Source organism: Pongo abelii, chromosome 12, assembly GCF_028885655.2.
Source record: "Pongo abelii isolate AG06213 chromosome 12, NHGRI_mPonAbe1-v2.0_pri, whole genome shotgun sequence".
NCBI classification, from domain to species: Eukaryota; Metazoa; Chordata; class Mammalia; order Primates; family Hominidae; genus Pongo; species Pongo abelii.
Window position 1 is genome coordinate 24,250,241 of NC_071997.2, and position 16,084 is coordinate 24,266,324.

Here is a 16,084-nt window from a genome sequence, read left to right on the forward strand (position 1 = left end):
TTCAAGGAATATTGGAGTGATTTCCAGATGTAAAAGCTTATTCATATCTAATGCTTGCAGCAACTTTATTTTGTATAAGTATGTCAAATTTGGTAATTTATTATACTTTTGGATGAAGTTTATATATTATACCTTGTTGCCATGAGTGGATGAAGAAAGTTTCGGAAGGCTAAACTAGAAGATACAAGAGATGTAGGCACATTATTACATCATATGGGTGTGAGAAATAATGAATATTACATACTAGAATTTACCAAACATACATCCAATCTGATTAAGTTAAGACACTTCCACTGAAGAGATGTGAAGTGTACATTCACCTAAAGTGTCATTATAATTGTGTACCTTCTCAATGATCGATCAAGTTAAAGAGCATGATGAATGTTTGCAGTAAAATGTTGCACATCATTCTGATATCTTGCATGAAGGACATGCGAGTGCATATATCACCTGGTTTGACGTCGATTCCCAGGTGTATGAGTTAGACTCTGATTTTAGATCACATTTGTCCTCATCACTCAGCATATCCAGATTGATATTGACATGGTTTTATTTTAGTTTTAGACATACGGAGAAAGTCATATCACATTTGAAATTGTCAGTGTATATTCCTTGAAGACTGTATTCCTGTTTTCTTCAGTGTATTTCCTTCATGTTTAGTCCCAAGAAACAAAGTATTAAATATCAAAGCCTACAGTAATACAGGCAGAAGTATAAAACTTGATACTAACATGCTATCCATGCATTAATGTATGGAAAACATTATCGTATTTACATATGATTGATTATGTATCCCTTTTGCTTTTCAGTGTCTTCTCAGAAACAACCAGCTGAGAAGGTAATTAAAGTCTCATTTATATGTTGAACTATTAACTGTATAGTCTATGAAACCTACTTTACATATTGATTATTTTGTTTCAAATCCCATTCAGGCTACAAGTGACGAGAAAGATTCTGTTTCAAATATAGCCACAGAAATAAAGGAGGGACCAATATCTGGGACAGGTAATTTTGCAAAACACATCTAACGTCATGTTCAATCAAGATAGAAGAGAACTTGCCTTCCCCAAATAAATCAGTGGGAAGTTCGTCTAAGCTGCACGTTCTGATTCAGTACACCTGAGATTCTTCATTTGTAGTGAGTTCTCAGGTGACCCTCATGCTGCTGGTCCTTGGCCATGATCTGAGTAGTAAGATTATAGACTTCCCTACATTGAAATTGGGAAGAAGAACAATTGGAGAGCAGTTCAACACATACCAGGCTAAGGAAGCAGCATAATTTTGCTTTAATTTACGGCACATTTCCATCAAGAGGGGAAAGAGAACGAGATGAAGTAATAGATATTATAGGCATCGTATCGTATTGTTATAAACAGAGGGAAAAGTGATCCTAATAACTCCATAAACGATGTAGAATGAGAACTAAGAAGACCACTGATGTAGCAATTATTTTCCTCAAGGAAGAGGGATTGTGGGGCAGGAAGGAGGAAAAAGAAGAAGATATTTATGTAATTTTGGGGTTTCTGCTGAGGAAAGCTGAGCAAACTCATTTCAGATGCGTTTGGAATATTTGCATAAAAGAAGATTTGATTTTGGCTGCTCCAAGAACTGCTGGAAGCAGGAAACCCTGCTAGAATCAGGATAAACCACAGTGACTCATTACTCCTCTTTGTTACTATTAGTCATCAGAGATATATGTTTTGTTGACTTTAGTTATAAAAATGAGATAAACTTGCATATGAATACATTGACTTCCTTGTTCAAGGAGCTAACTCTTGGATAAAATAGCTATTTAATGAAACTTCTTTAGAGACTAACATGATACTCCCAACAAGGCTATTTTAGAAACAAAAATGATGTTGAATTCTAATTAACTCCTAAAGTGGTCATTTTCCATGAATATTGGAGTGATTTCTGAATGTAAAACTTATTAATATCTAATGCTTGTAGCAGTTTTACTTTGTAGAAGTATGTTAACATTGGTAATTGATGATTTTTTTATTGAAGCTAATATATTATCGTTTGTTGCCATGAGTGGATGAAGAAACTTTCAGAAGGCTAAACTAGTGGATACAAGAAACTTAGGCAAATTCTTACACCACATGGGTGTGAGAAATCATGAATATTATCTACTAGATTTCAGGAAACATGTATCCAAGGTGATCAGTTTAGGACACTTCCACTGAAGAGACGTGAAGTGTACATTTAAATGAAGTGTCATTGTAATTGTGTACCTTCTAGTTATTGGGCAAGTTAAGGGGCATGATGAACGTTTGTAGTGTAATCGTGTAAATCCTTCCGATTTCTTGCAAGAAAGAGATGTGGGATCATGAACCACCTGCTTTGACATTGATCCTCAGGTGTGTGGGTTACTCCTCTGATTTGTCCTCATCACTCGGCATATCCACATTGATGTGGACACGGTTTTATTTTAGTTTTAGACGTATCACGAATCATACCATATTTGAAATTGTAAGGGTATATTTTGTGAAGCCTGTATTCCTTTTTTTTCAGTGTATTTCTGTCATGTTCCAGTCTCCAGACAAAAAGTAGAAAACATTAAAGCCTATGCTAGTACAGGCAGGAAGATACAGCTTAATGCTAACAATGCATGAATGTATGGATAAATTTATCCTATGTACATATGAGTGATTATGTATCCCTTTTGCTTTTCAGTGTCTTCTCAGAAACAACCAGCTGAAAAGGTAATTAAAGTCTCATTTATATGTTGAATTATTAACTGTATAGTCTATGAAACCTACTTTATGTATTGATTATTTTGTTTCAAATCTCATGCAGGCTACAAGTGATGAGAAAGATTCTGTTTCAAATATAGCCACAGAAATAAAGGAGGGACCGATATCTGGGACAGGTAATTTTGCAAAACACATCCAACATCATGTTCAATCAAGATAGAAGAGAACTTGCCTTCCCCAAATAAATCAGTGGGAAGTTCATCTAAGCTGCACGTTCTGATTCAGTACACCTGAGATTCTTCATTTGTAGTGAGTTCTCAGGTGATCCTCATGCTGCTGGTCCTTGGCCATGATCTGAGTAGTAAGATTATAGACTTCCCTACATTGAAATTGGGAAGAAGAACAATTGGAGAGCAGTTCAACACATACCAGGCTAAGAGAGCAGCATAATTTTGCTTTAATTTTACAGCACGTTTCCATCAAGAGGGGAAACAGAACGAGATGAAGTAATAGATATTATAGGCATCATATCGTATTGTTATAAACAGAGGGAAAAGTGATCCTAATAACTCCATAAACGATGTAGAATGAGAACTAAGAAGACCACTGATGTAGCAATTATTTTCCTCAAGGAAGAGGGATTGTGAGGCAGGAAGGAGGAAAAAGAAGAAGACATTTATGTAATTTTGGGGTTTCTGCTGAGGAAACCTGAGCGAACTCATTTCAGATGCGTTTGGAATATTTGCATAAAAGAAGATTTGATTTTGGCTGCTCCAAGAACTACTGGAAGCAGGAAACAATGCTAGAATTAGGATAAACCACAGTGACTCATTACTCTTCTTTGTTACTATTAGGCATCAGAGATATATGTTTTGTTGACTTTAGTTATAAAAATGAGATAAACCTGCATATGAATACATTGGCTTCCTTGTTCAAGGAGGTAACTCTTGGATAAAATAGCTATTTAATGAAACTTCTTTAGAGACTAACATGATACTCCCAACAAGGCTATTTTAGAACCAAAAATGATGTTGAATTCTAATTAACTCCTGAAGTGGTCATTTTCCATGAATATTGGAGTGATTTCTGAATGTAAAACTTGTTAATATCTAATACTTGTAGCAGTCTTAATTTGTAGAAGTATGTTAACATTGGTAATTGATGATTTTTTTTGAGGCTAATATATTATCGTTTGTTGCCGTGAGTGGATGAAGAAACTTTCAGAAGGCTAAACTAGTGGATACAAGAAACTTAGGCAAATTCTTACACCACATGGGTGTGAGAAATCATGAATATTATCTACTAGATTTCAGGAAACATGTATCCAAGGTGATCAATTTAGGACACTTCCACTGAAGAGATGTGAAGTGTACATTTACCTGAAGTGTCATCGTAATTGTGTACCTTCTAGTTATTGGGCAAGTTAAGGGGCATGATGAACGTTTGTAGTGTAATCGTGTAAATCCTTCCGATTTCTTGCAAGAAAGAGATGTGGGATCATGTACCACCTGCTTCGACATTAATCCTCAGGTGTGTGACTTACTCCTCTGATTTGTCCTCATCACCCGGCATATCCACATTGATATTGACACGGTTTTATTTTAGTTTTAGACGTATCATGAATCATACCATGTTTGAAATTGTAAGGGTATATTTGTGAAGACTGTATTCCTTTTTTCAGTGTATTTCTGTTATGTTCCAGTCTCCAGACAAAAAGTAGAAAACATCAAAGCCTACACTAGTGCAGGCAGGAAGATACAGTGTGATGGTAATGCTGCATAAATTTATAGATAAATTTATCCTATGTACATATGAGTGATTATGTATCCTTTTGCTTTTCAGTGTCTTCTCAGAAACAACCAGCTGAGAAGGTAATTAAAGTCTCATTTATATGTTGAACTATTAACTGTATAGTCTATGAAACCTACTTTACATATTGATTATATTGTTTCAAATCCCATTCAGGCTACAAGTGACGAGAAAGATTCTGTTTCAAATATAGCCACAGAAATAAAGGAGGGACAACAATCTGGAACAGGTAATTTTGCAAAACACATTTAATGTCATGTTCGGTCAAGATAGAAAAGAACTTCTCTTCCCCAAATAAATCAGCGGGGGGCTCATTGAAGCTGTGCATTCTGATTCAGCAGGCCTGAGATTCTTCATTTTTAATAAGTTCTCGGGTGACACTGATGCTGCTGGCCTTCGACATGATCTTTGCAGTAAGGTTATAGACTTCTGCACATTGAAATTGGGAAGAAGAAACGTTGGGGAGCCATTAAAGACATAAGGAGTCAGGGGACAGCATAATTTTGCTTTAATTCTACAGCATGTTTTCACCAAGGGTGGAAGGAGAAAGAAAAGAAGTAAAGATTTTACAGAGGTCACATCGTATTGCTAAAAACAGATGGAGAAATTATGGTAATAACACATAAACACTGTAGAATGAGATCTAAGGAGACCACTGATGTAGCAATGACTTCCTCAGGGAAGAGGATTTTCAGGCAGGAAGGAGGGAAAATAAGAAGTTATTTATGTAATTTTCGGGTTTCTTCTGAGGAAACCTGAATTCAGTTGCACACTCATACATTTTTGTAAAAGAAGCTTTGATTTTGGCTGCTTTAAGAACCAGTGGAAGCAGGAAGGAGTACTGGAACTGGTATAAACCACAGTGACCCATTACTCCTCCTTGTTACTGTTGGGCATAAGAGATATATGTTTTGTTGATATTAGTTATTCAAATGAGAGAAACATGAATATGCATATATTGGCTTTGCTTTTCAATTAGCTAACTTTTGGATAAAATTAGCAATTTAATGAAAATGCTTTAGAGAATAACATGATATTTTATATGAGACTATTTTAGAAAGAAAAATAATGATGAATTCATTAATTGACTTTTAAAATTCTTATTTTCAATGAATATTGGAGTGATTTCCAAATGTAAAAGGTTATTCATAGCTAATGCTTGTAGCAACTTTATTTTGTATAAGTATGTCAAATTTGATCATTTATTATAGTTTTTGATAAGGTTTATGTATTATACTTTGTTGCCATGAGTGGATGAAGACCCTTTCTGTAGCCTAAACTAGAGGACACAACAAATGTAGGCACATTATTACACCACATGGGTTTGAGAAATAAAGAATATTATATACAGGATTATCCCAACCCATATCCAAGCTGATGAAGCTGGGACACTTCCACTGCGGACTTGTGAAGTGTACATTGTACTAAAGTGTCATTGTCATTGTGTACCTGCTCAATTACCAGGCAAGTTAAAGAGCATGATGAATACTTGCAGTATAATGGCATAAATCCTTCTGATGTCTTGCATGAAAAACATGCAGTAGCATTTAGTACCTTCTTTGACATTGATTCCTAGGTGTATGAGTTGCTCCTCTGATTTTAGATCACATTTCTTTTCATCATTCGGCATATCCACATTGATATTGACACTTTTTATTTCAGTAATACACACATGACGCATAATACCTCTTTGTTATTTCTGATTGTATATTTTCTGGAAGCCTGTATTCCTATTTTCTTCAGTGTATTTCTTCATGTTCCTGTCCCAAAGACACAAACTGTAAAACATCAAATCCTATACTAGTGCAGGCAGGAGGATACAGCTTGATGCTAACACTGCATGAATGTATGGATAACTTTATCATATTTACATATGATGGATTATATATTTCTTTTACTTTTCAGTGTCTCATCAGAAACAATCAGCCTGGAAGGTAGTTACTCCTTCATTTATATTTTGAATTATTTATTGCATAGCCTATGAAATATATTTTAAGTATTGACTATTTTGTTTCTCTTTTCATTCAGGTTATATTTAAAAAGAAAGTTTCTCTTTTGAATATTGCCACAAGAATAATGGGTGGTTGGAAATCTGGAACAGGTAATTTAGCAATACACATTTCACGTCATTTGCACTCAAGACAGAAGAGAACGTCCAACCCCTGAATAGATCAGTGGTTTGACATTGAAAATGCACTTTCTGACTCAGCAGGCCTGAGATTGTACATTTCTAGTAAGTTCTCAGGTGGTGCTGATGCTGCTGGTCCTTGGCCATGATCTTAGTAACAAGCTTATAGACTTCTCTACATTGAATTTGGATAGAAGAACCATTGGAAAACAGTTCAAGACATGAGAGGATCAGGGGAGAGCATAATTTTGCTCTTATTTCAGAGCATGTTTCTATGGAGAGGGGAAGGAGAAAGAGAAGTAGCAGAAATTATAGATGTCAGATGGTACTGCTAAAACCAGAGGGAGGAAGTTATCATAATAACCCATAAACACTGGAGAATGAGAAACAAAGTGACCACTGATGTAGTAATTATTTTCATCAAGAAAGAGGGATTGCAAGGCAAGAAAGAGGGGAAGGAAGAAGTTATTTAGGTAGTTTTGGGGTTTCTGCTGAGGAAACCTGAGTGAACTCACTTCAGGTGCATTTAGGATGTTTGCACACCAGAAGATTTGATTTCTGACTGCTCCGATGACTACTGGAAACAGGAAGGAGTGCTAGAATTGGGATAAACCACAGTGCCTCATTATTCCTGTTTATTAGTATCAGACATCAGACATATATTTTTTATTAGTTATTCAAATGAGTTAAAATTTAATATGAATATATTAGCTTTTTTCCAAAGTGCTGGCTTTTTCATTAAAATAGCTATTTAGTGAAAATTCTTTATAATAAAATGATATTCCAGAGCAGACTAATTTTGCAGACAAAAATAATGTTAAATGCATTAATTGAATCCTAAAATGGTTATTTTCAATGAATATTGGACTGATATCCAAATGTAAAAGCTTATTAATATCTAATGCCAGGAACCATTGCATTTTGTATAAATATGTATAATTGATTATACTTTTTGATGGGGTTTATATATTATACCTTCTTGCCATTAGTGGATGAAGAAATTTTCTGAAGGCTAAACTAGAGGATATAAGAAATGTAGGCAGATTATTACACCACATGGGTATGATAAATGATGAATACTATCTGCTAGCATTCACCAAACATATATCCAAGCTGATCAATTTAGGACACTTCCACTGAAGACAGGTGAAGTGTACATTCAACTGAAGTGTCATTGTAATTGTGTACCTTCTCAGTTATCAGGCAAGTTAAAGAGCATGATGAATGTTTGTAGTATACTAGTGTAAATCCTTTTGACACCTTGCATGAAAGACATGCAGGATCATGTAGCACCTGCTTTGACATTGATTCTCAGGTGTATGAGTTGCTCCTCTGATTTTAGATCACGTTTGTCCTCATCGTGCAGCATATTCACATTGATACTAACACTGTTTCATTTTAGTTTTAGACATATGAAAAATCATACCATGACTGAAATTGTAAGGGTTTATTGTGTGAAACCTGTATTTCTTTTTTTCAGTGTATTTCTGTCATGTTCCGGTCCCCAGACACAAACATCAAGGCCTATACTAACACAGGCAGGAAGATACAGCTTGATGCTAACACTTCATGAATGTATAGATAACTTTATCATATTTATAAATGAGTGATTATGTATCCCTTTTGCTTTTCAGTGTCTTCTCAGAAACAACCAGCCTCAAAGGTAATTAAACTCTCATTTATATTTTGTATTAGTAACTGTATAGTCCATGAAACATACTTTATTTATTGATAATTTGCTTCAAATTACTTTCAGGCTACAAGTGACAAGACAGATTCTGTTTTGAATATAGCTACAGAAATAAAGGATGGACTACAATGTGGGACAGGTAATTTTGCAAAACACATTTAATGTCATGTTCAGTCAAGATAGAAAAGAAATTCTCTTCCCCAAATAAATCAGCGGGGGGCTTGTCAAAGCTGCACATTCTGATTCAGCAGGCCTGAGAGTCTCCATTTGTAATAAGTTCTCGGGTGACGCTGATGCTGCTGGTCTTGGACATAATCTTCGCAGTAAGATTACAGACTTCCCCACATTGAAATTGGGAAGAAGAAACATTGGAGAGCAGATCAAGACATAAGGGGCTCAAGGGACAGCATAATTTTGCTTTAATTCTATAGCATGTTTTCACCAAGGGTGGAAGGAGAATGAGTTGAAGTATAGATTTTACAGATGTCACATTGTATTGCTAAAAACAGACAGAAAAGTGATTGTAATAACCAGTAAAAATTGTAGAATGAGAACTAACGAGACCACTGATGTAGCAATTATTTTCCTCAAGGAACAGGGATTGTGAGGCAGGAAGGAGGGAAAAGAAGATGTTATTTATTTAATTTTGGGGTTTCTGCTGAGGAAACCTGAGTGAACTCACTTCAGATGAATTTAGCATATTTACACAAAAAAGATTTGATTTTGGCAGCTCCAGGAACTACTGGATGAAGCAAAGAAAGCTAGAATTGGGATGAACCACATTGACTAATTACTTCTCTTTGTTACTATTAGGCGTAAGACAAATATCTTTTGTTGATTTTTGTTATAAAAATTAGATAAACTGGAATATCATCAATACATTGGCTTCATTCATCAAAGAGCTATCTCATGGATAAAATAGCTATTTAATGAATATTATTTAGAGAATAGCATGATACTCCTAACAAGACAATTTTAAAAACAAATATAATGTTGAGTTCATCAACTGACTCTTAAAATGGTCATTTTCAATGAATATTGGAGTGATTTCCAAATATAAAAGCTTATTAAAATCCAATGCTTTTAGCAGCTTTATTTAGTAAAAGTATGTCAAAATTGATAATTGATGATTCTTTTTATTGAGGTTTATATATTACACTTTGTTTCCATGAGTGGATGAAGAAATGTCCGGGAACTCTAAACTAGAGAATACAGGAAAGTTAGGCAAATTGTTGCACCATATGGATATGAGAAATGATGAATATTATTTACTCAGATTCAGGAAACATACATCCAAGCTGCTCAATTTAGGACACTTCACTGAAGAGATGTGAAGTGTACATTCAACAGAAGTATCACTGTAATTGTGTACCTTCTCAGTTACTGGGCAAGTTAATGAGCATGATGAATGTTTGCAGCATAATGGTGTAAATCATTCAGATATCTTGCAAAAAAGACATGTGGGTTCATGTGCCACCTGCTTTGACATCTTCCCAGGTGATTGAGTTTCTCCTCTGATTTTTGATCACATTTGTCGTGATCACCTGGCGTACCCTTTTTGATATTGACACTGTTTTATTTTACTTTTAGATATATGAAAAATCATATTATGTTTGAAATAGTGAATATATCGTGACACATCTATTTCTGTTTTCTTTAGTATATTTCTGTCATGCTGCTGGCTTAAGACATAAAGTAGAAAACATCAAAGCCTACACTAATACAGGCAGGCATATACAGCTTGATTCTAACACTGCATGAATGTATGGAAAACTTTATCATATTTACATATGAGTGATTATCCATTTTGCTTTTCAGTGTCTTCTCAGAAACAACAAGCCTTGAAGGTAATTAAACTGTCATTTATATTGTGAAGTAGTAAATGTAAAGTCTATGAAACATACTTCATTGATTGATTTATTTATTATTTTGTTTCAAATTCCATTCAGGCTACAAATGATGAGAAAGATTCTGTTTCAAACATAGCCACAGAAATAAAGAATGGAGAAAAATCTGGGACAGGTAATTTTGCAAAACACATTTAATGTCATGTTCAATCCATTTAGAAAAGAACTTCCCTTCTCCGAATAAATCAGCGAGGTGGGGGAGCGGGGGCTCACCGAAGCTGTACATTCTGATTCAGCAGGCCTGACATTCTTCATTTGTAATAAATTCGTGGGTGATGCTAATGCTGCTGGTCTGGAACATGATCTTCACAGTAAGATTATACACTTCCCCACATAAAAATTGAGAAGAAGAAGTATGGAGAGCAGTTCAAGTCATAAGGGGCTCTGGGGAACAGCATAGTTTTGCTTTAATTCCACAGCATGGTTTCACTAAGGGTGGAAGGAGAAAGAGAGGAAGTATAGATTTTACAGAAGTCACATCGTGCTGCTAAGAAAAGACAGAAAACTGATAGTAATAACCCATAGACACTGTAGAACAAGAACTAACGAGACCCATGATGCAGCAATTATTTTCTCAAGGAAGATGGATTGTGAGGCAGGAAGGAGGGAAAAGAAGTTATTTATATAATTTTGGGGTTTCTGCTGAGGAAACCTGAGTGAACTCACTTCAGATGCATTTGAAATATTTGCCTAAAAAATATTTGATTTTGGCATCTCCAGGAACTACTGGAAGCAAGAAACAATGCTAGAATTGGGATAAAGCACACGGACTCATTACTCCTTTTTGTTACTATTAGACGTCAGAGATACATGTTTTGTTGATTTTAGTTACAGAAATGAGGTCAACTTGAATACGAATACACTGGCTTCCTTGTTCAAGTAGTTACCTCTTGGATAAAAAAGCTATTTCATGAAAGTTCTTTAGAGAATAACATGATACTCCCAAGAAGCCTATTTTAGAAACAAAAATTATGTAGAATTCTTATTAACTCCTAAAATGGTCATTTTCCATGAATATTGGAGTGATACCTGAATGAAAAACTTATTAATATCTAATGTTTGTAGCAGTTTTACTTTGTAGAATTATGTCCAAATTGATAATTGATGATGTTTTTATCGAGGTTAATATATTATCCTTTGGTGCCATGACTGGATGAAGAAACCTTCAGAAGGCTAAACTAGTGGATACAAGAAACTTAGGCAAATTATTACACCATATGGGTGTGAGAGATAATGAATATTGTGTACTAGGTATCAGCAAACAGATATCCAAGGTGATCAATTTAGGACACTCCCACTGAAGAGATGTGAAGTGTACCTTCAACTGAAGTGTCATCGTAATTGTGTGCCTTCTCAGTTATTGGGCAAGTTAAAGAGCATGATGAATGTTTGTAGTATAATGGTGTAAATCCTTTTGATTTCTTGAATGAAAGACACGTGGTATCATGTAGCACCTGCTTTGACATTGATTCTCACGTGTATGAGTTGCTTCTCTGATTTTAGATCACATTTGTCCTCATCACTCCGCATATCCACATTGATATTGACACGGTTTATTTTAGTTTTCGACATATGACAAATCATACCATGTTTGAAATTGTAAGGATATATTTCTTGGAGCCAGTATTCCCTTTTGTCAGTGTATTTCTATCATGTTCCAGTCCCAAGACACAAAGTAGAAGACATCAGAGCCTACGCTAGTACAGACAGAAGGATACAGCTTGATGTTAACACTGCATGAATGTATGGATAATTTTCATATTTTTATATGACTGACTATGTATCGCTTTTGCTTTTCAGTGTCTTCTCAGAAACAACAAGCCTTGAAGGTAATTAAACTGTCATTTATATTGTGAACTAGTGAATGTATAGTCTATGAAACATACTTCATTGATTTATTTATTTATTATTTTGTTTCAAATTCCATTCAGGCTACAACTGATGAGAAAGATTCTGTTTCGAACATAGCCACAGAAATACAGGATGGAGAAAAATCTGGGACAGGTAATTTTGCAAAACACATTTAATATCATGTTCAATCCATTTAGAAAAGAACTTCTCTTCTCCAAATAAATCAGTTGGGGGTGGGGGGCTCGCCGAAGCTGCACATGATGATTCCGCAGGCCTGAGATCTTCAAGTGTAATAAACTCGTGGGTGACACTAATGCAGCTGAACTGGAACATGATCTTCACAGTAAGATTATACACTTCCCCACATTGAAATTGAGAAGAAGAAGTATGGAGAGCACTTCAAGACATAAGGGGCTCTGGGGAAAAGCATAGTTTTGCTTCAATTCTACAGCGTGGTTTCACTAAGGGCAGAAACAGAGGAAGTATAGATTTTACAGACGACACATCGTACTGCTGGAAACAGACAGAAAACTTGTTGTAATAACCCATAGACACAGTGGGGGAACTAAGGAGACCCCTGGTGTAGCAATTATATTCCCAAGGAAGACGGATTGTGAGGCAGGAAGGCGGGAAAAGAGGAAGTCATTTATATAATTTTGAGGTTTCTGCTGAGGATACCTCAGTGAACTCACTTCAGATGCATTTGGAATATTTTCATAAAAAAATTTGATTTTGGCTGCTCCAGGAACTACTGGAAGCAGGAAACAATAGTATAATTGGAATAAACCACACTGACTCATTACTTCTCTTTGTTGCGAGAAGGCATCAGAGATACATGTTTTGTTGATATTAGTTATAAAAATGAGATAATCTTGAATAGGAATACATTTGCTTCCTTGTTCAAGGAGCTACCTCTTGGATAAAATAGCTATGTAATGAAACTTTTTTAGAGAATAACATGATATTCCCAACTAGATTATTTTAGACGCAAAAATAATGTTGAATTCTAAATAACTTCTAAAATGCTCATTTTCAAGGAATATTGCAGTGATTTCTGAATGAAATACTGATTAATATCTAATGCTTGTAGCACTTTTACTTTGTAGAAGTATGTCAAAGTTGATAATTGATGATATTTTTATCGACGCTAGTATATTATCCTTTGGTGCTATGAGTGGATGAAGAAAATTTCAGAAGGCAAAACTAGTGGATACAAGAAACTTAGGCAAATTATTACACCACATGGGTGTGAGAGATAATGAATATTGTCTACTAGGTATCAGCAAACAGATATCCAAGGTGATCAATTTAGGACACTCCCACTGAAGAGATGTGAAGTGTACATTCAACTGAAGTGTCATCGTAACTGTGTGTCTTCTCAGTTATTGGGCAAGATAAGGAACATGATGAATGTTTGTAGCATAATGGTGTAAATCCCTTTGATTTCTAGCATGAAAGACACGTGGGATCATATAGCACCTGCTTTGACATTGATTCTCTCTTGTATGAGTTGCTTCCCTGATTTTAGATCACATATGTCCTCATCACTCGGCATATCCACATCGATATTCACATGTTTTTATTTTAGTTTTTGACACATGGCAAATCATACCATCTTTGAATTTGCAAGGGTATATTTCATGGAGCCTGTATTCCCTTTCCTCAGTGTATTTCTGTCATGTTCTAGTCCCCAGACCCAAAGTAGAAGCTATCAAAGCCTACACTAGTACAGGCAGGAGGACAGAAGTTGATGCTAACACTGCATGAATGTATGGATAAATTTATCATATGTACATATGAGTGATTATGTATCCCTTTTGCTTTTCAGTGCCTTCTCAGAAACCACCAGCCTTGAAGGTAATGAAACTCTCATTTATATTGTGAACTAGTAAATGTATAGTCTATGAAAAATGCTTTCTTTACTTATTACTTCATTTCAAATTCCATTCAGGCTACGAGTGACGAGAAAGATGCTGCTTTGAATACAGCCAGAGACAAAAAAGATGGAAAAAAATCTAGGACAGGTAATTTTGAAAAGAGATTTAATGTCATATTCAGTCCAGATAGATAAGAAGTTCTCTTCCCTGAATAAATCATGAGGGGGCTTGTCGAAGCTGTGCATTGTGATTCAGCAGGGCTAAGATTCTTCATTTTGAATAAGTTCTTGGGTGATGCTGATGCTGCTGGTATGGAGCATGATCTTCACTGTAAGATTATACACTTCCCCACATTGAAATTGAGGAGAAGCAATCTAGAGGCAGTTGAAGACATAAGGGGCTCTGGGGAACAACATCATTTTGCCTTAATTCTACAGCTTGTTTTCAGTAAGGGTGGAAGGAGAAAGAGAGGAAGTATAGATTTTGCATACATCACATCGTACTGCTAAAAACAGACAGAAAACTTGTAATAACCTGTAGACACTGTAGGAGAAATAAGGAGACCCCTGGTGTAGAAATTATTTTCCCAAGGAAGACGGATTGTGAGGCAGGAAGGCGGGAAATGAGGAAGTCATTTATATAATTTTGGTGTTTGTGCTGAGGAAACCTGAGTGAACTCACTTCAGATGCATTTGGAATATTTTCATAAAAAATACTTCATTTTCACAGCTCCAGGAACTGCTGGAAGCAGGAAACACTGCTAGAATTGGCATAAAAACACACTGACTCATTACGCCTCTTTGTGACTATTAGGCATTAGAGATACATGTTTTGTTGATTTTAGTTAAAGAAATGAGGCAAACTTGAATATGAATACATTTGCTTCCTTGTTCAAGGAGCTACCTCTTGGATACGATAGCTATTTCATGAAATTTCTTTGGAGAATAACATGATTCTCCCAACAAGGCTATTTTAGAAACAATAGTTATGTTGAAGTTTAATTAACACCTAAAATGGTCATTTTCAATGAATATTGGAGTGATATCTGAATGAAAAACTTGTTAATATCTAATGCTTGGGGCAGTTTTACTTTGTAGAAGTATGTCCAAATTGATAATTGATGATATTTTTCTTGAGGCTAATATGTTATCCTTTCATACCATGACTGGATGAAGAAACTTTCGGAAGGCTAAACTAGTGGATACAAGAAACTTAGGCAAATTATTACACCACATGGGTGTGAGAGATAATGAATATTGTCTACTAGGTATCAGCAAACAGATATCCAAGGTGATCAATTTAGGACACTCCCACTGAAGAGATGTGAAGTGTGCATTCTACTGAAGTGTCATCGTAATTGTGTGCCTCCTCAGTTATTGGGCAAGTTAAAGAGCGTGATGAATGTTTGTAGTATAATGTTGTAAATCCTTTTGAATTCTTGAATGAAAGACACGTGGTATCATGTAGCACCTGCTTTGACATTGATTCTCACGTGTATGAGTTGCTTCTCTGATTTTAGATCACATTTGTCCTCACCACTCGGCATATCCACATCGATATTCACATGTATTTATTTTAGTTTTTGACATATGACAAATCATACCATCTTTGAATTTGCAAGGGTATATTTCATGGAGCCTGTATTCCCTTTTCTCAGTGTATTTCTGTCACGTTCTAGTCCCCAGACCCAAAGTAGAAGCTATCAAAGCCTACACTAGTACAGGCAGGAGGACAGAAGTTGATGCTAACACTGCATGAATGTATGGATAAATTTATCATATGTACATATGAGTGATTATGTATCCCTTTTGCTTTTCAGTGCCTTCTCAGAAACCACCAGCCTTGAAGGTAATGAAACTCTCATTTATATTGTGAACTAGTAAATGTATAGTCTATGAAAAATGCTTTCTTTACTTATTACTTCATTTCAAATTCCATTCAGGCTACGAGTGACGAGAAGGATGCTGCTTTGAATACAGCCAGAGACAAAAAGGATGGAAAAAAATCTAGGACAGGTAATTTTGAAAAGAGATTTAATGTCATGTTCAGTCCAGATAGATAAGAAGTTCTCTGCCCTGAATAAATCATCAGGGGGCTTGTCGAAGCTGCGCATTGTGATTCAGCAG

The 16,084-nt window shown here is 35.5% G+C and overlaps 1 protein-coding gene across 1 annotated transcript in view; it reads left to right on the forward strand.

Annotated features, from left to right (window-relative positions):
• Positions 1–16,084, forward strand: part of ANKRD36C (ankyrin repeat domain 36C) — a 159,913-nt gene that overhangs the window by 79,701 nt on the left and 64,128 nt on the right. The window contains exons 32-49 of the mRNA XM_054547126.1: positions 810–838; positions 933–1,005; positions 2,677–2,705; positions 2,800–2,872; positions 4,539–4,567; positions 4,662–4,734; positions 6,411–6,439; positions 6,534–6,606; positions 8,268–8,296; positions 8,390–8,462; positions 10,142–10,170; positions 10,273–10,345; positions 12,031–12,059; positions 12,162–12,234; positions 13,910–13,938; positions 14,033–14,105; positions 15,778–15,806; positions 15,901–15,973. Of these exons, the coding sequence (XP_054403101.1) occupies positions 810–838; positions 933–1,005; positions 2,677–2,705; positions 2,800–2,872; positions 4,539–4,567; positions 4,662–4,734; positions 6,411–6,439; positions 6,534–6,606; positions 8,268–8,296; positions 8,390–8,462; positions 10,142–10,170; positions 10,273–10,345; positions 12,031–12,059; positions 12,162–12,234; positions 13,910–13,938; positions 14,033–14,105; positions 15,778–15,806; positions 15,901–15,973 (918 nt within the window). The remainder of the gene's footprint in view (positions 1–809; positions 839–932; positions 1,006–2,676; positions 2,706–2,799; positions 2,873–4,538; positions 4,568–4,661; positions 4,735–6,410; positions 6,440–6,533; positions 6,607–8,267; positions 8,297–8,389; positions 8,463–10,141; positions 10,171–10,272; positions 10,346–12,030; positions 12,060–12,161; positions 12,235–13,909; positions 13,939–14,032; positions 14,106–15,777; positions 15,807–15,900; positions 15,974–16,084) is intronic.